The sequence below is a fragment of the Cebidichthys violaceus genome, unplaced genomic scaffold (assembly GCF_023349555.1).
Source record: "Cebidichthys violaceus isolate CVI_PGR_0920_01 unplaced genomic scaffold, fCebVio1.0.p SCAF_15, whole genome shotgun sequence".
Classification (NCBI taxonomy): Eukaryota; Metazoa; Chordata; class Actinopteri; order Perciformes; family Stichaeidae; genus Cebidichthys; species Cebidichthys violaceus.
The window spans coordinates 15,586,127-15,609,270 of record NW_027176318.1 but is presented as its reverse complement, the minus strand read 5'-3'; the positions used below and the strand labels follow the sequence as shown (position 1 = coordinate 15,609,270).

The window sequence follows — 23,144 nt, the reverse complement described above, 5'->3', positions numbered from 1 at the left end:
GTTGGCTCATTGTCCTGAAGCTAAAAGGAACAGATGCTACACTTTTAGAAACGGGGAAGTCTTGCAGCGATTGCGTTGATCCTGAGCGTGAGAGAAGACAGATTACAGTTTTGAAGGGCGTTTCCTTCAGACGCATAAATACCGATCGGCCTTCAGCTTCAGCCACAGAGGTGTGTTTACCGACGCCGAGCAGACGCCTCCGTCAGCAGCTTTTAAAACCGTTGCCTCTTGTGGAGACTTTGTCATTGAATAATTAGGGTCGTTGGTGGGCGGGTCAGACCCGGTTGCATGCAGGAGTTGGCGTGTTTCTTGTGTTTGTGTTCAGTTAAGATATTTATCTGACTTTCTCTCCCTGATATATGCGAAATGATTGCTTACTGTATATGTGTGGTTGCTTATCTTGCGCTAATGACGGCCTGGAGGGATGTTTGGGTAAACAGACATGGGAGGATGATGAAGAGGAGGAGGCATGTTCCGACTGCTTCGCATTGAGAGATGAGCCCCTGGATGAACTCTTGGTCCTCCTCTGTGGTAACAGGACGACGAGTCTGCAGAGACGGAGGCTGTTACTGTGTACTCTTTGAGGTACATGATCATATAAGTACACTGACATGCTCACAATTACATCGTAGCGTGTTTATGTTGAGCAGGTGTGAAGTTCACCACATTCACGTTGAGTTAAAACTCAACAAAGTCATCAAAATACATCATCTGGGAACCATGAATATTTGTAAAAAAAAACATTTTAGCAAATCCATGGTGTCGATTTCTTTGATATTTCACTGAAATTGTTTTAACTTGCTGGTGGCGTGAGTGGAAAAGTCAGAAGACCATGTAAGTCTGTGGTATTCATCCTCTGGGGAACATGAATGTCTGTAGCAAATCAAACGGTAATCCATCCAATATAGTTGTGGAGATGTTTTAATAAAAAAAACGGAAATGTCTGCTTTATTTGGAACATTCTGTGGAAGTCAGTAGAATACGGTATATCCTGTGGGGACCATGAATGCTAGTACAAAATGATGAGCCAATCCATGTTGACACTGAATAAGTGATAACTGGCCTGCTGGTGGCGCTAGAGGAAAAGTCAGGAGATCAATAAAGTCAGTGGGATTCATCCTCTGGGGATCACGAATGTCTCGTACCAAAAAAAAATGCGAAACAATCCGTCCGATGGTTGTTGATATATTTTGGGCCCCAGTTGAGACGTTAAACAATGAGAATAAAAACAGGACACGAGCGATTGTGAGTCACGATGGTGAACAATAGCACAGCGGTCAACGTGTCTGCTTGATGGATGGGTGTTATGAGCACCGCAGGAAGTCACGTCTATATAAGGTCTATGCGGCCGACGCCCCAAACCCTAATGAGCACGTGCGAAAAAAGAGTTTCTCGCCACAGCAGGCGGGGGGGGGAGGTTGAGGGACCAATCAGGAGCCGTGGTGTCGTTGTCTTCACCACCTCTGTCTATTCAAAGCCACTGTTGATGCGTTCTGACCATCTCATCATCGTTATCACATTAATCAATTGTTATCAGCGTGTCTGTGTGTGTGTGTGTGTGTGTGTGTGTGTGTGTGTGTGTGTGTGTGTGTGTGTGTCTAATTTTGTTCTGGTCAACTGACTGTCTGATCTGATAAACGTTTCTAGCAGAGCACCCTGCAGAGAGAGCACACACACACACACACACACACACACACACACACACACACACACACACACACGCACACACTTCACATGTGTATGCTTAGGGTCCTAACAAGGTCAGCGGCCCCTTAAGCTACACGGTCACACACAGAGATGTTCTGGTTTAATTTTATTAAACGATGTCTGGTGATCACTGGTAAGCCTGGTCTGCTCTGTCGTAGGGAGGGAGGGAGGGAGGGAGGGAGGGATGGGAGGGAGGGATGGGAGGAGTGTTGGGGGAGAGGAGGAGTGATGAAGGGAGGCACTGTTTGAAGAGCTGTAGTGAAGTTAGAGTAGTTACAGACAGACAGATAGCAGCAGAGAGACAGTTGGAAAGTGAATAAAGTGTTGAGTTGGGAAAGAGACCAGATTACAGAGAGAAAGTGTGTAATTTAAGGAAGATGTTACTTTAACTTTTTGGATTTACTTTTGTCCCTGAACTTGTTTTTTCTCTCCAGATATTTTACTTTCTGATTCATCTTCTCAGTGCTGAAGAGTTAGATTTTTAGAGCGTGTGTGTGTGTGTGTGTGTGTGTGTGTGTGTGTGTGTGTGTGTGTGTGTGTTTATGTGTGTGTGATATAGTAGCAGTGCGTTATGGAACTGGAGCGTTTAGGTGGTGGTGGGGTAAAACCCGAGAGGGGCAACAGTCGTCTCTACAAGATTGCACTGGCCGTGTGTGTGTGTCTCTGTGCCGCTCTGCTGCTGGCACTCATACTGGGTAAGTCCACCACACACACACACACACACACACACACACACACACACACACAAAGAGGTCCGCACGCATGTTTCTTCAACCTGCATTATAATTTGTAAGGAATTCAGTGGAAATGTATGTCCTCAGATTATAGTACATCCAGACTGTAAATAACACATGCAGGCACGCCGGTGGGAGCAAAGGTCTTTGCGGAGGGCTTGTGGGTAAACTTGTGTCAATCTATTTTTGGTTCATATACGGTTTCATACACACCCGCGTACACATGCAGAACCTTGCACTCTCCGTAATGCACCGTGGGAGTGGGAGTCAAATTGAACTCTGGGGAGAAAAAAAAGAGGAAAGAATGTGTGCTGACACGTTGTGGGTATTATCTCCTGCAGAATGTGACATTAATCAGCAGCGAATTGTTGGGCAGAGCAAGGGGTGTGTGTGTGTTTTTTTGGTTTATTTATAGGGGGGGGGGGGGGGGGGGGGGTGTAGCGGCGCACACATTAATTAACACTGTAGTTTTAAAAACTTTAATATAGATGTGTCAGGAGATGAATCAGCTAAGAACAGGCTAAGAAGTTATGATTCATAACATAACGTCAGAAATAAGTGAGTAGCAATACCTTAAGTTTATTTCTATGGCATCTTTCAACAACAACTTTACATAAGACACAACAGGCTTTAGGATAAAGGACAGTGTAAAAGACATTTGGCTATAAAACATATGCAAACAATGTAGAAATAATCCATATTTTAAGATTTGAAATATGTCTTATGAGTTATTTCCATAGGTGGAGAATTCCAGATATTTCCTGCTGTCGGATTAGTCAATCTTTCTACATTTCAATGGAACAATGAGTCAAATCGAGCAACTTCCCTTATTGTTTTTTGGAAGTTGCGTAGAGAAGTGGCTCAAATGAAGAAAGAGTTGAACCCTAAATATTAGATTATGGTCTAGATAGACCGACTCACAAAAAGATGAAATGCATGTAAAAGTTTGTCTCATGAATCAAACTTTTCTTTCTGATTTCTTTTAAATCAGTTAAATTGAATCTAAAGAATATCAGGATGCGAAGGTTGGCTGAGATATTTTTTATTACAAATAGAATATCAAAAGTCACCGTGTCTCTGAGGAGTGTTAATAAATATGTCACATGTAATCAAAAGAATCGAAAGAGTTTTTTCATTCAGGCTTTAGTCGCTGTCCAATTCTAAAAGCTGAAAATGCATCAACGCCAGAAGAGCCCAGAAAACAACGTGAGAACGTCTGACGGTGGAGCTGAAGCCTGACTCCATCGTCTCTGTAGAGCTTTGAGAGCGTCCACCGATTGTGTCTCTCTCTCTCTCTCTCTCTCCCTCTCTCTCTCTCTCTCTCTCTCTCTCTCTCTCTCTCTCTCTCTCTCTCGTTAAAGGTCAATCTATAGCTCACCCAGCTGTCTCTCTCTCTTCCTGCAATCAATTTAACAAATAATAATAATCCAGAAGGATCATCCAAACAAGATGTTTTTTCCTTAAATAGAATTAAAATGTCAGTGTTCAAAATCCACAGCATGTCAAGTGTGTTTTAGCGAGACCAGTTGGAAACCGTCAAAGGAAGGCAAACAATATTAACTTCTGTAATTGCCAAAATCACTTGGGCCCCTCTGAAATGGAAGTCCTGGCCCCGTGCCTGAAATCAACTTTTGGGCAGAGCCAAGCAAGCCGTTTCCCCTTCTTTACACTCTTTGTGCTAAGCTACGCTAATTGGCTCCTGGCTGTAGCTTCAAATGATATCGATCTTATCGTTTAACTCCCTGCAAGAAAGCAGCAAAGTGCTAATAAGTGTATTTTCCCAAAATGTTGAACTTAAAGAGTCAGTAGTTTCCGTAGGACGGTCGTGGCTGGGAGGGGTGCACTGTGTGTGTGTGTGTGTGTGTGTGTGTGTGTGTGTGTGTGTGTGTGTGTGTGTGTGTGTGTCTGGGGTGGGGTAAGTATTGTTTTTTCTTGTTTTTGAGGGGAGACAACATTCTTGTGGCGGCATTGAAGCGCAATTATGTTATGCGCCTATGTATGCAACGCCACACACCCACTCTAATGAAAACCCTCCTCCGGTCTGCAGCCGTGTGAATGACCAGGCACAGGAATGCCGAGCCAAGCGCTTGTTTGATTTTTGTATTCCTTTTTTAATGAGTTTAAAGAGTGTGCTTCTGAAATGCCTGTTTGTGTAGACGCGTGGTTTGGTGTCTCAGCAGTGAACATGGGGTCGGTGTTAGCAGTGACACTGGAGCCCCCGTGTGTATGTTTCCGTCGGGGCGGGTCAGGGGAGGGTTGTTGGGGTTGTTCCAGGCCTACTGGGTCACGCAGGGTTGAAGTTATAAGTGTGTGTATCTACCGAAAGTGGACGCAACATTGAGCAACTCTCACAGGCAGCTCGAACTTAAGACAGCGAGACCGGTCCGACCTCGGAGGTCAGACATTGCGGCGCAGCTCCGCAACGCTCCACTCATCCGTTCACTAAAAGGAGGGGGGATTTGGTTTTTCTAAATCTGTCCGCTCGCGCTGCCTCTGTTTCGCCCTCGGAGCCACGTCACACAACAGTTGGTTTGAGCCAAGAGGTCAGAGAAGCAGGCTTACGTTCACCTTCTAGGAAGGGATGTGAACGGGTACACCTGTGGTCACGCTGCGAGTATAGTGTAAACAGAGAGTGGTACTGTGGCGTCCCGATTGCTTTTATTCTAATAAAAGCAATGTGTGCCAAGTAATTACAGCCGTCGGTGGAGTTTAAATTAGAATCTGATGTATGTTTTGCAAAGATCTGCTTGTGATTGACGGCATGAGTGTATATCACACAGCTAAGAGTCGACTGTAGGTGGGGACTTTCTTTGTTGCAGGCAGGCATAAGGTTAAAACTGTAATCTGCTGACTGCCCTCCAGCTGTATCAACTGCACTTTGGTCTGTGTTTATACCGTTTTTGCGTAAGAGTGGATTGTGGGACGTCCCTCTGATAACCAGTATCATTTTGATCCGTATGTTCTCCACATTCATTGATAGTTTGCATGATAATAATAGAAAGAATAAAAAGGCTGTTTTTCTGTATTTTTTAGCCAACGTTTCCTAGTTTGTCAGCCCTAGTAAGCGAATACTTTCTGCCAATGCATCGATTATGTGAACGTGTGCTCAAGAACTACGTTTGAGGTTCTGTTGAGCAAAGCAGCCAACTACTGGCCAATGGCCACCGAACAGTAGAGGTCTAAATGCGTGTGGATGTGAAGCGGGTCAGAGCTGCAAAAGAACACGAATGCAACCGAAATGTTCTACAGTCGATCAAAACAACTCTTTTTTTCTTTCTTCCTCAGTCTCTCAGAAATCTAGTCAGGAGGAGTTCTGTCTGACCCCAGAATGCATTGAAGCAGGTGAGGAGTGCTGGTGAACGTCACGTACAACTGCTCTGATCATCCACTGTTGTTTGTGTGGTAAAGCTGGTTGAGCGTGAAGTATTTCAGTTGTAACTCAAAGGGTTTTATTCAAACTCTCTGGGTTGTGTTGTTGTCTTTGGTCTCCTTCCTTCTTGCAGCGGGGTCTGTTCTGAGTAAAATGGATCAGTCCGTTAACCCTTGCGAGGACTTCTATAGCTTCTCCTGTGGCGGTTGGTTAAAGGAGAACCCGATCCCTGAAGATTTCTCCTCGTATGGCATCTACCCTTGGCTGCGACAGAACGTAGACCTCCGACTCAAAGGTGTGTTTGCCCATGAAAGTACACTGGACTTAAACACACTTGAATGTTCTATCAAAAGAAAATAACTAGCTGTATACTTTTGGTAAACATGAGAATAGTTTGTAAAGAAGTTAGACTTAGGTACAGGTTATTTTTGGAGCTGTGAGTTATGACACAGATTTCTTTTTTTTTTTTGCCAGAGTTACTAGAAGCTCCTTCAGACCCTGATGAACTGGAGGCTGTGACTAAAGCTAAGATCCTCTACCGCTCCTGTCTGAATGAGAGTGGGTCCGACACACACACACACACACACGCACACACACACACACACACACACACACACACACACACACACACACACACAAACTTGGTTTTGTCACTTAACAGGACATTGCATTGACATACATCCATTCCCTGGAGACTTAGCCACTTAGCCTAGCCTAGCCTTGACCATAATCATAACCACAAGATTCATAACACAAATTCTTACCCTAATCCTAACCTTTACCTAATCCTAATTGCTAAAAGAGTCCCCGAACCAAGTACAGTCCCCACAAAGCCAGGGTGTAAGTACTACAACCAAACACACACACACACACACACACACACACACACACACACACACACACACACACACACACACACATATTCAGCCTTGTGGGGACTATTGTACATGCCTGACCCTTAGCACTCAACTTCACCTAAATCTAAAGCCAATTCTTTCATCAATCCGAAAACCAAATCTTAACACTCATAGGTAGCTCTATGAATAAGTAGAGGGCCCAGCGCAAATGTCCTCACAATTCAAAACTGTCCCCACTTTCCATGTCTCCAAACAGGTCCTCACAAGGGCACTGTAAGTCAAGAGCACACACAAAGACACAGTGAGAGTTTAAAGTGGCACAAGATGAGCTTTTATTGATCCGCTTGGCAGATCTAGGTCATTGCAGACGCAAAAGCAATAAGATACATCAGGTGAAAAAGGGGGAAATAGCATTAAAAAAAAAAGAATACAAACATGAAAAATAATTAAAACAACAAATCAAAATGCTGTACTTAATTAATGTGTATTTCTGTGTGTGCTTGCATAGCTATCCTGGAGAAGTTGGACAACAAACCCATGCTGAAAACACTTGAGCAGCTTGAGTTCCGGTGGCCCGTCGTGGGGGATGGGCTCGGCGGGGAGTACCAGTGGTCGGCGGGGGAGTGGAGCCTCCTGAAGACTCTGACAGAGATGAGGAACCAGCACAGTAAGAGTGTCCTGATTCGCCTGTACGTCAGCCCCGATGACAAAAAATCCTTACAGTACGTCATCAAGGTTAGCCGTCCGCTGACACGCACATTTTCTAAATCTTTTTGTCTGACATTTTGGAAAATATGCTTATTTGTTATAAAAGATATGTTATTGAGATTTTATAGACTTTTAGATTGTTTTTATGTAGCTGTTAATAAGCAAACTGGCTGCTCTATATTCAGCTGTCAGATATGAGAGTGGTATGTCATTTAACTGTCATCAAGAAAGCGAATAATCATATTTCCTTAAATGTGGAACTATTTTTCTAAAGGACGGTGGTTTTGTGGATTTTCAATTAAGTGCATATTGTGAATACTTTTCATTGCTGCAGAGCTTATTTTATTTCTTTAGTGCTAAATTCTAAGATATAATAAAAGGAACAATGTAATTGTTTTGGGTGTGCAACTACTGCTCAAATGGGAACCAACCAACTCAAGTAACATCTAACAACTTGTAAATAAAAGATGCTAAACCACTAGCGTGGACATGTAAGTAGATTCAGTGCCTCGCTCAGTCACATTTCTCAGACTTTTAAAAAAGGTTTTCCCGCCCAAAGAGTAGCAGAAGCTAAGCTATGCTCTTTGTCTTCGTGTAGCTCGATCAGGCGTCCTTGTCTCTGCCCTCGAGGGAAGACTACATCACCAACACTTCCTCTGCCCGGACGGTGAGTCTCTGCCTCATCGTTCACCCCTGTTTTACCTGTCATCTAAAAACTCCTCTTCCTGCAGCGACTTCCTTCCTGCTTGACTGATGAATTGTAGCAACAAAAAAAAAAAAAGAATTTCAGTCTCGTGAAATACAGATAGAGGAGCGTCTTTCCAGACTCAACATTCTGATGAATGCTAGACGGCCATGATGCAAGAAAGGAATTGTAGAAGAGTCAGCTGATACTGATTGCACCACTAATAGCTGCCTCATTAGGTCTGAATAAAAAACGCAATTAGCATGCAGCGACTCATTATTCTCAACTGGAAAAACCTTCATTGTCATGCTATTAGTATACTGTCACTATCAGTTGTAAAGTACATACTTCATCCACACATATATTTATATATATATATATATATATATATATATATATATATATATATATATATATATATATATACTTTATTGGGGTGCTAACAGTAGATAGAAGGGCTGCTAATTTGTTAAAACCCATTATTGTGCACCCCGTTATACTTCTGCTCTTATCCACCATGATGCCACTGGTAATTTTTGATTTTTTTTTGTGTGTAGTTTTTAAATTGTATTGTATCATATTAGATTAATCTATATCGTACGTACATTTATCCTATAAGTCCACACGCTATACTGTAAATGTTAGTACTGGTATTGTTTAATTATCTTTGTTTCTGTCCCTTAAAACCGGTAACAATAAAACAATGAATGTTAATGAACGCCACATTCTGATACAGCAGCACAATAGTTTGTGAGTGTGATTGTCAGGCCTTGATTGATGTCTGATGGCGTCTGATGTTCGGTAGTGACAGTGGCTGACAGCAATGAGAGATTAAATGACAATTTGTCTTTCTGCCATTTTCGGCTTCTCTCCCTCCTCCTCCTCCCTCCTTCTTTCTCTCTCCCCCTCTTTCTCCAGTATCGCGCCGCCTTGCTGAGTTTCATGGTAGATACGGCCGTCATGCTGGGCGCTCCAGAGAAAGCAGCGCTGACCCAGATGAAAGAGGCTCTGGACTTCGAGACCAAACTGGCTCATGTAAAGACGTCCTTGTCAGATAAATATAATCCCACTGAGTGTACGGAGATGACCTGATAGACCTCAATGGCTCCGGAGCTGATTAAAACATTTTATAACTGTTACCTTTATTTGAAATGATTCAGAGTGACTTCATGTTTAAATTTGGGATCAGTCGTGTCTGTACAACATTGCTCGTTGTGTCTGCAGATCCTGGTTCCCTCTGAAAACCGCAACAGCGACAACATGTACAACAAATGGTCGCTCTCTGACCTACAGAGCTCCATTCCACAGGTACTGTACACAAAATCGAAATAGCAAAAATCAAATCAAAAAACATTGTTTCTGTCAGAAAATGAACACAATTTGTTTTATACTTACATGTTGTATAAGTAACCTCTACTGTATCCGTCCCGTCTGTCTGCAGTTCGATTGGTTGGGTTTTGTAAAAGCTGTGGTGGAGTCTAACGTCGACCCGGCTCGGTCCATCTCCCCGTCGGAGTCCGTCATTGTCCGAGCGCCGCAGTACTTCAAAGAACTTTTCAAGCTCATTAACGCCACGGATAGCAGGTACACACACACACACACACACACACACACACACACACACACACACACACGAACAGCCAGACAGAGAACACACACAGACAGATGAGCACACAGTGGGGCTCAAGGTCTCCTGTCTCTCATTATAAGTATATTATAGTGTATAATGAGATTACATGTAGGCATTTAATTAATGTTCCTCCTCTCTCTCTCTCTCTCTCTCTCTCTCTCTCTCTCTCTCTCTCTCTCCAGGACTGTAGCTAACTACGTACAATGGAGGACAGTTTTATCCCGGATCACCACTCTGAGCCGTCGTTTCCTTTACAGATACCTGGACTTCGCTCGGGTTGGTACAGAAATAATCCTCCAGTATGTCCATATTTGGAGATTGTTACGTTTTTAGATCAACTGAGAATTGAATTTGTTGTGGGGGTAAAAACAGCATCTAAAAAACTCATTAAATTATCCAAAAGATACACGATAAAACAGCTGTTTGACATTTTAAAGATGCATGGTTTGTAGCTCTTGTAGCTGTCCTACTTTACATGGCATGTTTGGCTGTGAAACACTGGAATTAAATGATACTACATATCTCTACTGTATACAAGAGGCCTGAATTCCTAGTGTATTTAACAAAGTATAAATCTACCCCACCAGACTATTCCCAAATGCAACTACAGATGACTCTCTGACCTTTAATGCACCACTAAAGATGCGTCCAGATTTCCATATTTTTGACTACTTTTGGGCTATAAATCAAAAAAGGATTCAATACTTTTCCACCAGATTTGCATTCCTGGCAGTCTGTTGAAACAGCATAGGAAAAAAAATGTAATAAAATATGAAGATCCAATTCATAAAAGACAGCCTTTCTTATGGGTGGTTCAGATAACTTTTCTCAGTCTTTGGCTTCATGCTCCTAAATGTTCACAGCAGTAATTAGTCATGTTTCTATTTTGAAGTGCTTAGAGGGAGCTCCAGATGAGCGTTGTAGCAGCACGCCATAAACACAAATCATGATCTATGTGAAAATAATTATACATACATACATACATATATATATATATATATATATATATATATATGTATATATATATCAGTCCCAAGGTTCCCCACACCAAGGGACGACTCAGAGGCTGAGAGACTCTTACACTGTAAGTTCGGACCATGTGGAGACACAATGTCACCTTGCATCTCTGTCTCCCCCCCCCCAGATAACCACAGGAATCACCTCCCTGACCCCGCGCTGGGACAAGTGTGTTAACTACGTGGAGAACTCGCTTGTTTATGCCACCGGGCGCCTCTTTGTCAACACACACTTCGAGGAGGACAAGAAACACATGGTGCGTGTGCTCTGGGAAATGACATCATGTCCTGAAATCGTGGGTCGAGTGCTCCGATCTTTTGCATACCTGCAACAGATGTTTGTACTGATTCGAGTGTGTTTTGTCTGCGCGTCACCTGGAAATGACGTCATGACATTTAATGCTGCGTCACTGCGGGTGGGTGTGTGTGTGTGTGTGTGTGTGTGTGTGTGTTTGTGTGTGTGTAGTTAATTTGAGCGTGTGTTTCCTCAGATGGAGGAGCTGATCGAGGGCGTTCGCTGGGCGTTCATCGACATGCTGGAGAAGGAGAACGACTGGATGGACGAACCAACGAAGAAGAAAGCTGTAGAGAAGGTGGGAGCCGCTCACAGCTCCATCGCCGTGCTTCTTCCTGTTTTCTCTGTCCCTCATCCTTATTATTCAATCTCAACTCTGAACTGTATTTATCCTTCAAATTTAAAGCTGCATTGATTGTTTTTTTCTTCCTTTAGCCACATGGGGGCAGCACTCGTTTGGTTTCTCTTTGGCTGCTAGATGTTTAACATTCTTCCTCAGACATGTTGTTCGTCAGGAAGCGTTGAGTGGATTCATCAAACACAGCTGATGAGAGCAGTGAGAGTAAACTAAAACAAGTTGTTGTTGCCCGTAAAAATCAAAACATGTGACTGAAAGATGCTACAATGCGTGTTAGAGGCGACGTGCCGGGTTGGGTCTTAATTTGCTGCATGGGTTCTTCATTATGTGTGACACCTTTCACATGCAAGTAGTCCTGTGATCCGTCATTGATTTAAAGATAATAATAATAATAATAATAATAATAATAATAATAATAACAATAGCTGATAAATGTGACGTAAAGCCCAAAGAATGAGCTAAAAAAAAAAGGCCAGAAAGCTCAGTAGAGCTGTGAGTTTAATTTATAAATATTGTTTACTGCAGCTTTAAATCAGAACATAATGACAGAATCTGACTGAATTCTGCTTCATCTCTTTCTCTTTTTGGATTCAAGACCTTGGTTTGCTTTGTGGCAGCGGTGCCGTGCTGTCCTGTATTTTACTTTCTTTGTCAATGTTCCTTTCATGGTGTACTCTCCTCCTCCTCCTCCTCCTCCTCCTCCTCCTCCTCCTCCTCCACCAACTTTGTTACGACGACAATATCGAAACCATTTAAACAAACCAGGTCCACCTTGACATTTCTTTACTGTTAGACGTACAGAGATGAATAAAAACAAATCCGACACGACCGCATTAAGCTGCTACGTCTTCATTTCTTATGTTCTAAAGCCGTGTTTGTCAGGGCAGCGTGGCCGTGACTCTCGCTCTTTATTGCCCGTTCAACTATATTTTACTGTTATGTAAAAATCTAAATCACGTTCTCTTTTTTTTTTGTCTCGCTCTCTCAAGGCTCACGCGGTCCTGGCTAAAGTCGGTTATCCCGAGTTTATTCTGAACGACACCTACCTCAATGACGACTTAAAGCAGGTTTGTGTAGCGCCGCTGAAAGCTAGTTCTGTAGCATAGCAGGGTCAGAAATACACATTTAAACTGACAAACAAGTCTGCTTAAAAACAGGTTATATTGTTGTTGTTTTTTTCAATTATAATGTATTCTTGGTTTTCCTTTGCTTTCATCTAGTGATGCATGGACTGTGTGATTCTCACCAGTGTGTTTAAGATGCAGTGTGTCTACATGTGTGTGTGTGTGTGTGTGTGTGTGTGTGTGTGTGTGTGTGTGTGTGTGTGTGTGTTTCAGCTCAGGTTCAGTGAGAAGGACTACTACGGGAATGTGATGCAGACGTTGAAGTTCATCGCCCAGTCTGATATCGCCTGGCTCCGAAAGAGCGTCCCTCGTACAGAGTGAGCGGACTTCACGTCTGTCCGCTTGACACTTTGTGTTCAACTTCCTGGTTCACATGCCGTAATGTGTGTGTGTGTGTGTGTGTGTGTGTGTGTGTGTGTGTGTGTGTGTGTGTGTTGCAGGTGGTTCACAAACCCAACGACTGTGAACGCATTCTACAGTTCCTCCACGAATCAAATCAGTAAGATGAAACATCTGATTGTTTTGCTGAGACATTCAGTTTAATGAGTCAGAAGTTGTTGAATTCTGACGCTCTGTCCAGACGGCGCGACGCCGCGCTGCACCTCAGTGAAATCAATTAAGCATCTGCCGTGGAGACATTATCCGGGGGATTGTTGTTCCTTTAAATTGGCTGAGTCGGCATTTCAATGTCAGAAATAATTGGGAATTTGCATTAAAAACAAACTAAAACTGACAAGAGAGGACTATGCGCTGTCTAAAACAGGTGAAATGTGATCTGGTTTTTTTAATAGTTACCCACCAGGAGGAATCACACATTTTTTTTAAAAATTACAAATAACATCACACAAAACAAATGACCCCGACGTTCTGCAGTAAATGGATCCTGTCTGGACGCAGAAGAAAAACTGTTTTCATCTTCTCATTTAGGATTTCCTGCTGGAGAGCTTCAAAAACCCTTCTTTTGGGGAAGAGAGTATCCGAGGTGAGAGTAAAGACATGTGACACCTCTCCTTACACACTTCTCCTTACACACCTCTCCTTACACACCTCTCCTTACACACCTCTCCTTACAGACCTCTCCTTACACACCTCTCCTTACAGACCTCTCCTTACACACCTCTCCTTACACACCTCTCCTTACACACCTCTCCTTACACACCTCTCCTTACAGACCTCTCCTTACACACCTCTCCTTACACACTTCTCCTTACACACCTCTCCTTACACACTTCTCCTTACACACCTCTCCTTAAACACCTCTCCTTACACACCTCTCCTTACAGACCTCTCCTTACACACCTCTCCTTACTCTCCTTACACACCTCTCCTTACACACTTCTCCTTACACACCTCTCCTTACAGACCTCTCCTTACACACCTCTCCTTACAGACCTCTCTTTACAGACCTCTCCTTACACACCTCTCCTTACACACCTCTCCTTACAGACCTCTCCTTACACACCTCTCCTTACACACCTCTCCTTACAGACCTCTCCTTACACACCTCTCCTTACAGACCTCTCCTTACACACCTCTCCTTACACACCTCTCCTTACAGACCTCTCCTTACACACCTCTCCTTACAGACCTCTCCTTACACACCTCTCCTTACTCTCCTTACACACCTCTCCTTACAGACCTCTCCTTACACACCTCTCCTTACACACCTCTCCTTACACACCTCTCCTTACAGACCTCTCCTTACACACCTCTCCTTACAGAGGCAGAAGTAATCAGTTAAATTCGTCATTTGTTTTCGGGATGTACTCCTCAATGCGTTCATACAGCAGGTTATAAAATGAAATAAATTTAGAGGAGTCGTAGAGATTGATTTTTCTGAGCTCTCTGCAAACGGTGCTGTGATTCCAGTTTGTTTTTGTTGTTTTAAAGGTGAATAAACTTCATCACGTTGTTGTCTTTTTTTCCCCAGGTCTCTAAGTTACGGTGCCATCGGGGTGATAGTAGGACACGAGTTCACACACGGCTTTGACGTTAACGGTAAATACCGAACGCCAAAGAGTAACAAACCACAACTGTAGCGTCGGAGACTTCTGACTCGGCTGTGGGGATTTCTTTTGTGTGTGTGTGTGTGTGTGTGTGATGCTTTTCACCAACAGGTCGCAGGTACGACAAAAATGGCAACCTGGTCTATTGGTGGACCAACTCGTCTATAACGGCCTTCAATGAGAAGACCCAGTGTATGGTGGACCAGTATAACGGCTACCACTGGCAGGAGGCGGGCCTAAACGTAAGAGCGTGAATCTACAGAATGAATAACGACGGTAGAATGAGCTCAGAAAGAGTTCCCTGGAAGTCAGGACGCGGTCGCCTCCATCCAGAATGAACCGTGTGACTCGCTGCTGAAGGAGTACCTGTGCTTTGTGGGTGTTTTGTTCCGTAGGTGCGGGGAAAGAGGACTCTGGCAGAAAACATAGCAGACAACGGAGGGATAAGAGAGGCGTTTAGGGTACGGTGTGTTTTCATACGTGTTTCATAAGCTCCTCTTGATCTCGCAAGAACATAGAGCTTCTTGCAAGAAAATGTCAGGTGTAACTAGTAGGTAATGGTTTTATTGTATGATCACCAGTGGACACGCTTATTAGTTTCCCGTGTCTTGTTGTAATCAGTTACGCCTGTGTTTATGGCTTGTAATTTGTTTAGGATTTATTTATTAGTGACCTGTGACAAAAGACTATGTATACAACCTGTACGTCACGTTAAGAAGCCCAAGCGTTCCCGTTGTGATTGTGTGCAGGCGTACAGGCGGTGGATAGACGAGAGCAGAGGCGGCGTGGAGGAGTCCCGGCTGCCCGGAGTCGGACTGAACAACAACCAACTGTTCTTCCTGAGCTACGCACATGTAAGGACGCGCAAACCACTCCGCCACCGCCACCGCCACGCCTCCGTTGTTAGGTCTGAATGCACGGGGCATTGTCCCCGAGTGGATAGACCGTCAGTAATCTCCAGAAACTAGCAAGAGCACACTTCATTTTAAACGTCATGCAACTTCAAAAACCCAGCCCAGTGGCGCCGACTCTTTTCCAATGAATGTAGCTAGCAGCATTAGCTCTGAAAGGCGCTAAATCTAGCAAGAAAGTCGCCAAGCCCCTCCCTCCAAAGCCACTCCCCCAAAATGATCTCGACGAGCATAAACACAGCTGTTAAGGTAGCAGCTTTTGTAAAACTCTGATGATGAGCAATGAGGCGACCAGATGTAATTTTGAGTTTCAACGCAATTATTAAAAAATTATGTTTTGTAGGAAGATTACCAACCGTAACAGTTTCCCATAAAATCTATGTTTTTGTGCCGTTACCTCAGTATGCACGACAAACTTGCTATAGAGTAATTCTACACTGTGGCATTGCTATATTTGTATAAAAGTAAAAAGTCTGAGTACTTCTTCCACCAAACAACACTAGAAAAGCACGTAGAAAAGTGAAAGTACATGTACTACAATGACATCATCAATGCCATGTACTCTGTAGGTGAGATGTAACTCATACAGACCAGAAGCAGCCAGGGACCAGGTCCAGAGTGGAGCTCACAGTCCGCCGAAATACAGGTGAGCACACACACACACACACACACACACACACACTGATGAATACACACACACACACACAGAATCCTTTACAACCTGACCTTCACCATCACTGTTGCCCTGCAGGGTCATCGGAGCGATGAGCAACTACGAAGAGTTCCGGAAAGTGTTCGGCTGCCCCAAGTCGTCGGTCATGAACCGCGGTGCAGAGTCCTGCCGGGTGTGGTGATCTTCAGCCGGACCCTGAACCAGGTCCAGAGTTGTCTGGCGAAGAGGCAGACGAAGCTGGACTTAGCAGACGTAGTTTACACGACGTGGGAACAACACAAAACGAGTTGTTCTCTCAGAAAACACACACTTCAGTTCGGGTACGAGAGGGGAACGTTACAGCCTGAAGCCAGGAGGACGGGCTGTATAATTGTTTCATATTTTTAACTTTTTCCACAGGTACGTTTTCTACATAAATTATGACTGAAGCCATTTTGTTAAGGGCCATAGTTTATGAATTATAGACATGTTGGGAGGAAGAGGCTGTCCCTTTTTACAACAATAGCCCTCTATGTTCTGTGAGACTCGACGACTCGACAGCCTTTCTAACAGGAACACAACATGTACATTTTAAAGTAAAGGTACAACGGACAGTTTCTGTTGTTATTGTTTTTTACAGGGAACTATATGTCAAATATTATGGTAACTACGGTGTGCAGAGATATATCAGATTAATGTCTGCATGTATTCATTAGAATGCCCCAAGATTAATTTATACTTGAGCATAAATATAAGCAAACAGTTAAATATTTACGGTCCAATTTTATCTCTTAAAACCTTTAAATAATCGTGAAAACTTGTATCATAATTTTGTACCTGATGTCAAAGTGTTTAAGACCTAATATGAGGTTAAAGTACGATATATATATATATATATATATATATATATATATATATATTGTGTGTGTGTGTGTGTGTGTGTGTGTGTGTGTGCTCTCCTTTGATATGTCAGAGTCTTTGTTTAAATCTCCGTCTTGTGTCAGACGTGTGTATTCATTGTGCTGCAGTTCAGCCCGAGGCAAATAAATAAACTGACTGAATTCTATTTCATGTTAAACATGAAAGAGTGAACATCAGATCTTAAAAACACACTTTTGTTATTCCTGAACCCAATGTTCAGGTTTCGTCTTATTAAAATAATTGTCACCAGAAAATGTCAAGTAATGTTTTAATGTCTTTTCAACCCAAACTGATTCCAGTTGAACCATCAGTCGGGCTGCAACAAACCCGCAATGTTTTCACTATCGATCGATCGTCAATTATTTCTCATATTCATTTTTTTTGTCTGAATAATAAACCAAAGGCCGATGTGACGTCTTCAAACCTCGTGTTTTGTTTGTCGACCTTAAGATATTCAGTTTGCAGTGATGTAAAACAGTGACACACAGCCAATATTCTCACATAAACAAAATTGTTGCCAATTAATTTTTTTTCAATTAACTAACAGATTGTTTTCTTTTCAGCGCTACAAAATAAAAGCATCTCTCTAATCCACCAGTACGGTTTATTTTGTTATTTTGAATAACAAACAAATAATTCATAATTAAACTGATAACACTATTATGATTTAGCTCGTTTGTGTTTGTTTTGCTTCATTTATTATCTTATTGTGACTCAGTGGGATGGATTTCTGCTTCTCCATCGTTATAATAAACGTTATTATGTTTCGCTGTGTGGCTGTGTTTTTGGCTGAGTGATAAACACACACCGGTGTGTTACAGGAGGCTGAGCGGCGGGGCAGACGCTGATGGATGGAGGACGGAAGTCGTCGCGGTAACGGCGTTGCATCCGAGAGCTGTGTCCATTCATCGATTTTTGATCTTGCCGTCACACACGCATCATGTCTCATTCATTTATTTCAGCAGTTCCCATGGCAACTTGAACCTGTCACGAGTGTGTGTGTGTTTGCACATGTGTGTGTGTGTGTCTTACATGGCCAGGCAGGCGGGCGGGGGGGGGGGGGGGTGACATTAATGACTTGTATCTGTGGAAACACTCTCATCTATACACACCAATTAGAAGTACAGTCCGTCGTGTGAACTGAACGTGTGTGTGTGTGTGTGTGTGTGTGTGTGTGTGTGTGTGGGAGGAAGTGAGATGGAGGATAACGAGCAGAGGTTTCCTTGTTACTAGCTTTGTAAGCAGCACCACGCGTCAGGCCACCGGCAGCCGCTCTCACTCCCTGATATTCATAATCAATAGCAGATTCCACCGCTGATGCACAAAAACAGATAAAAGCACCTTTTTTTTGTTACTTCCTCTGCTGCGTCCTCTAACATTCAGACGAGCAGTATACAGTATATATATATATATATATATATATATATGTACTTTACTATGTTATATTACTACATTTCTACCACGAAAATATCAATTACCTCAAAATTCCAAAAATGCTTCTACCCATTCCGAATGATATTTTTATATATTGTGAATATTTCCATGTAACACGGGTGAAACTGTGATTTCTGTATGTTTACGTCTGTTTGTGGTCCAGAGGCCCCTGCAGTCAGAGACCAACATGAGAATCAATAGCTGCAGCTCCCTCACTTTGTAATGAGCTACCGCCTCACTTTGTACTATTACTTCATTAAATTGTGATAAATCTGTTTTAGTGGCCGGTGTGAAAATGACAGCCGCGGTGATTAAACCGCTGATTTGTCCCCCCCTGGATCCAGTCCTTGCGTAACAGAACCACACCGATCTGCGCATACAGTTTAAATCACGTCACAGAGGGGCAGAGGATCAATAAACAAAAAGGGCCGCATGCAATTAGTGCTAACCGTGACAATCCATTTAAAAGATGTTCTCACGGGCTTTAGATGTATCTCCCTCGCTTCTAAAGGCTCCCATGCGGTCAAAATGTCTGACATACCACCACTTTGACATTTTATTGTTACATATATATATATATATATATATCACACATCGTAAAGTTTCTCCACTCTGCTTTCAAGGTGTTGAACTTGTACAGTTACATGCAGACACAAGGCGTTGTCGAAAGAGCTTCACAGGACGTTCACTCGGAGGAGATGGGAGGAGCAGGTCTCGGAGGCGGAGCTGTCTGAGGAGGAGCAGGAAGTGGGAGGAGCCTGGTTTGATCAGAGCCTAGGAGCCTGCAGCAGAACCCTGCGCTCTCTTGCAACAGTTGTTTGTCTGCGTGCTGAAGTGAGTTTCTTTTCTCTTCTGCTACGCCTTGATGCTTGACTTTTCTACGGTTGAGTTGCTCAGTGCGTTGATTCTTGTCAGTTTGTAGATATGTCCTCCTTATTTTGTTGCGCGGTGGCAGAACACGGAACATATTTTCTGTTTAGGTCAAACCACAGTGTCGACAATGAGTCACAACTGAAGTGAACTCTCATCGTGATCGACTGCAGAATCGGTAGCGTTCATCATAGTTATCAACTTAAACCCTTCACACAGGCCTCAACGGGGAATACTCTACACAAGACTTCTTGCAGCCCGTGAGTTGAAAGTTGAGAAACTGTTCTTTATAATCATACGTGTTCCATTTGTGCATCATTTCCTTCTGTTTTATTGCCTCCGTTTGCCAGGTTCTGCTTTATTTGCTGTCGTTATAAGATCCGGGACCCCCTGACGAAGGCCTACTATATTATTAGATAGACCTGCTTGCATTGCGTGCGGCGCCATCTTTTTTTTGCCACATTTGAATTGTTTTTTAATCACAATTCCTTCCGTCAGTTGAGCGTTACATTACATTACAGTCATTTAGCAGACGCTTTTATCCAAAGCGACTTACAATTCAGTCTCTATCTACACCGTAGACGCAGCTACGGGAGCAATATTGGGGTTAAGTGTCTTGCTCAAGGACACATTGACTAGACTAGTAGAGCAGGAGCCGGGGATCGAACTGCCGACCCTCTGATTGAAAGGCAGCCCTGCTCTCCACTTCCAGGATTGTTGTGGCTACAGTAACTAGTTTTATTGAATATTATTTCACTATGTTAGCCCAAAACAGATCTTCAAATGTGGTTATTTTATCTATCAACTGTTTGTCAGTTGAATCTAAAGAAGCGTGGTCTGATCCTCTGATCCTCTGACCTCAAAGCCAACCACGTGTCTTTCATGTCCTCCATATTGTCCTTCAGTAGGAAGGTGAATCAGTCCAGAAACAGACAAAATCACCGTCGTTAAAACTCACCGACGAGGAAACCCAGCCACTGAAAATACTGTCCAGTCATGCAGTTCTGCTCCTATCCAGCAGAGAGCAGGGGAAACAAGCCTTCAGGGCCTTTTTGAGGCGGCGTACAGTTCACACATGGCTCCAAGCAATCACAAATTAAATTTTGCTTCTCTGAGAGGTGAAAATGGCTGTTATCGGATATCGCACTCTGACCTTTTTTTTGCAAATCGGGTTTTCCACAGGCACCGGTGAAGTCTCCTCCGGTTCTCTTTATCAAGCTCGTTGCTCTCTGCTGCTTCGCACTTTATCTTTTTTTTTTTTCCTGGCGCTTTCTCCTGCGATTGTGTACGTGGAAGAGAGGCACGGAGTGAGTCATGTGATAGGCTTTTTATCTGCATCCGTCTTCTCCGGTTCTGGCCCGGGACTGTAATCGAATCTTTGAGTCTGGAAGAGGCCGTGAAGATGACGTTACCGTATTTCTCATCTCGCGCCCCTCCCTGTGACCTCCCTCTTCCATCACCCTCTGCTTCCAGCCTCCTTCCTGGCCTCATGAGCTAACGTCCAAATGACATTTAGACATTATGAATGCTGCTGACCACCGAGAGGATGCGGAACGCAGACGGAGAGGAAAATAAAGACGGACAAATGGATAGAAAGGGAGAGGGAGATGGTAGTGTTCTGTAACTCTGGAAAAAGAACAACTGATCCATATTATGTCTGAGTTATGTTTTATTTTATGGTAATAATAATACAAGAAAATGTAATAATGGATGAATTGACTAAGTGAAAGGTTTTTTGTTTTTCTGGGCTGCAACTCTACGCTTCTGCTTCTCTCTCGCTGCTCCCATTAATCCAGTTTTCAGATGGTTTTCAGTGTAAAAAGCACTAAAACCACATCGCATGCTAGCGCCGGAGAGGCGGACGGACAAAAGTTAGCGACTAGCTGGCGAACACGGCGGAGCGCTTAGAAGCTAAATAGCCAAATATTCCCCTCAGGAGTCGATGGAGACCAAAAAAACAAATGACGCCAACATATTCTGCCCACTGCAGCTTCAAACGACCAACAACGATCCCGATGTAGACCGGACAAGTGGAACCTTTGATAAAGAAGGATGTAAGAGATGAAGGAGAGTGTTTAAATGAGCTCATGCACACTTTAAAAAAGTTTCAATGCGAGCAGATAATTACAGCGATTAACACTAAAAAGAAAAGTCGTTTTTCTGCCAATCGCAGGAGGCCTTTGCTTAATGTTACTCTGGCAGAGTAAGTGGTTGTCAGAAAGTTTTCAGTGTTCTGATTTAAATATTAAAGTCGCATTAATTATGAACTTCAGTGGATTACATGTCGAAGTTATTTTATTTTTGTTGTCATGAACACAGCGGTTACAGAGACGCAGTCCTTGGCAATGAAAGTCTGAGCTGTTAGTCTCGCTCATTAAATATGTATAGAAGAAAAATCACAAGTCAAAAAAAAAGAGAGAATCTAAGACATAATAGTGCAGAAGGTAACGCATACACTGTATGCATATATTGTATGGAATAGTATCATTTAAAAATGAATAAACAAAACGTAAATATGTAGTAAATGAATGTGTGTCAGTAGAATTAAACAGATGGTGAAACAGTAAGTAAAAGTATAAAAAGTGACAGTATAATACAAATGACTGTGTTCAGAGTGATGAGCTCAAAAGTCTTGTTTCCATATCTGGAAGAGAACTTGCGTATTTGGATGAAATTGATTTTTTTTTTTCCACCATAGAAGAAGAAGAAGGGTTAGATCTGCTGCGTCCCAAGCGGGACGTCTTATCTGACCGCCGTATCTGTGGATAGATGGGTAAAATGAATAATACAGGAGGAGGAGGAGGAATGGAAAACGGAGGGACAGGCTCTTTATTAATGGATGGCCTCCATCAAAACAGATGGATTGGGGGATGGGAGGGGTGGAAGACGCGGAGGTGGTGGTGGTGGTGGGCGGGTTTCGTAGGAGCAGGAGTTGAGAGAGGAGCCTTATTGAAACGCCGAGGCCAAACATGGACACGTGTGAAATGACAGCCTGTCCAAAGTGAAGTGGTGAGAGGTGCTCTCCTCTCTGCTGCCTATACGCTTTCACTCATCTGTCAATCTTGTGTGTGTGTGTGTGTGTGTGTGTGTGTGTGTGTGTGTGTGTGTGTGTGTGTGTGTGTGTGTGTGTAAGTGTGTCTTAGTGTATTTGTTGGCTGCAGCTCTAAACCCCTGGAGGGTTTCCCCCCCCTTTCGACTATATATAGGTGCAGAAAATAGCCTCGTAAAAATGGCAATACTTCCAAAGGACTCCATCTCTCTCCACCTTCCTCTTCCTACACACACACACACACACACACACACACACACACACACACACACACACACACTTCTGATTTATCTAAATCATTTAGTGACACTAATTAGTACTTTTTTTGTTATCAGAAACCGCCCAGAGCCCCCCTATATCTCTGCAGTCTCTCATTTTTCTCCTCTGCTCTCCCCTCCTCCCCCGGGGGAGACACTTACTCGTTCATCTCGGTGCCGCTCGTCTCTCTCTGGACTGCTAATGGGGATTAAAGGCTAATTGGGGCTTAATTGAATAACGGATTAAACACATGCACGCAGATGTCTTTTGTCCCCATCTCACTGTTTTTTATTTAGGAAACATTCATAATGTGCATACTGTTTCTGTCGGCACTGACTGACCCGTTAGAGGTCCGCGTTCACGCCTTGACTGAGCAGCTGTGACTTGTTCTTTGCTCAAGAGCCTCTGGTCAGTCAGTAGTTATGAGCATTACTATCAGCATTACAGTTTGCACTGTTAGCTGCAAGCCGCCTGCTCAGCCGTCACCATGTTGATAACAGCATAGAGCGGTGATATGATCACAATTTAGCATTTTGCGCCTTTTTAAAATAAGTCAACG

General features: G+C 43.3%; 1 protein-coding gene across 1 annotated transcript; it reads left to right on the top strand.

Annotated features, from left to right (window-relative positions):
* The first annotated feature begins 1,983 nt into the window (after positions 1–1,983).
* Positions 1,984–17,571, top strand: phex (phosphate regulating endopeptidase homolog, X-linked). The gene is made up of 22 exons (XM_068710239.1): positions 1,984–2,402; positions 5,727–5,783; positions 5,945–6,106; positions 6,286–6,369; positions 7,177–7,403; positions 7,975–8,043; positions 8,980–9,096; positions 9,286–9,369; positions 9,503–9,645; positions 9,874–9,967; positions 10,836–10,964; positions 11,199–11,300; positions 12,350–12,427; positions 12,698–12,801; positions 12,925–12,983; positions 13,412–13,466; positions 14,415–14,482; positions 14,602–14,732; positions 14,886–14,951; positions 15,240–15,344; positions 15,971–16,047; positions 16,153–17,571. Exons 1-22 carry the CDS (start codon positions 2,279–2,281, stop codon positions 16,253–16,255), a joined length of 2,238 nt encoding a protein of 745 aa, XP_068566340.1. The 5' UTR covers positions 1,984–2,278; the 3' UTR covers positions 16,256–17,571.
* Positions 17,572–23,144: the final 5,573 nt, after the last annotated feature.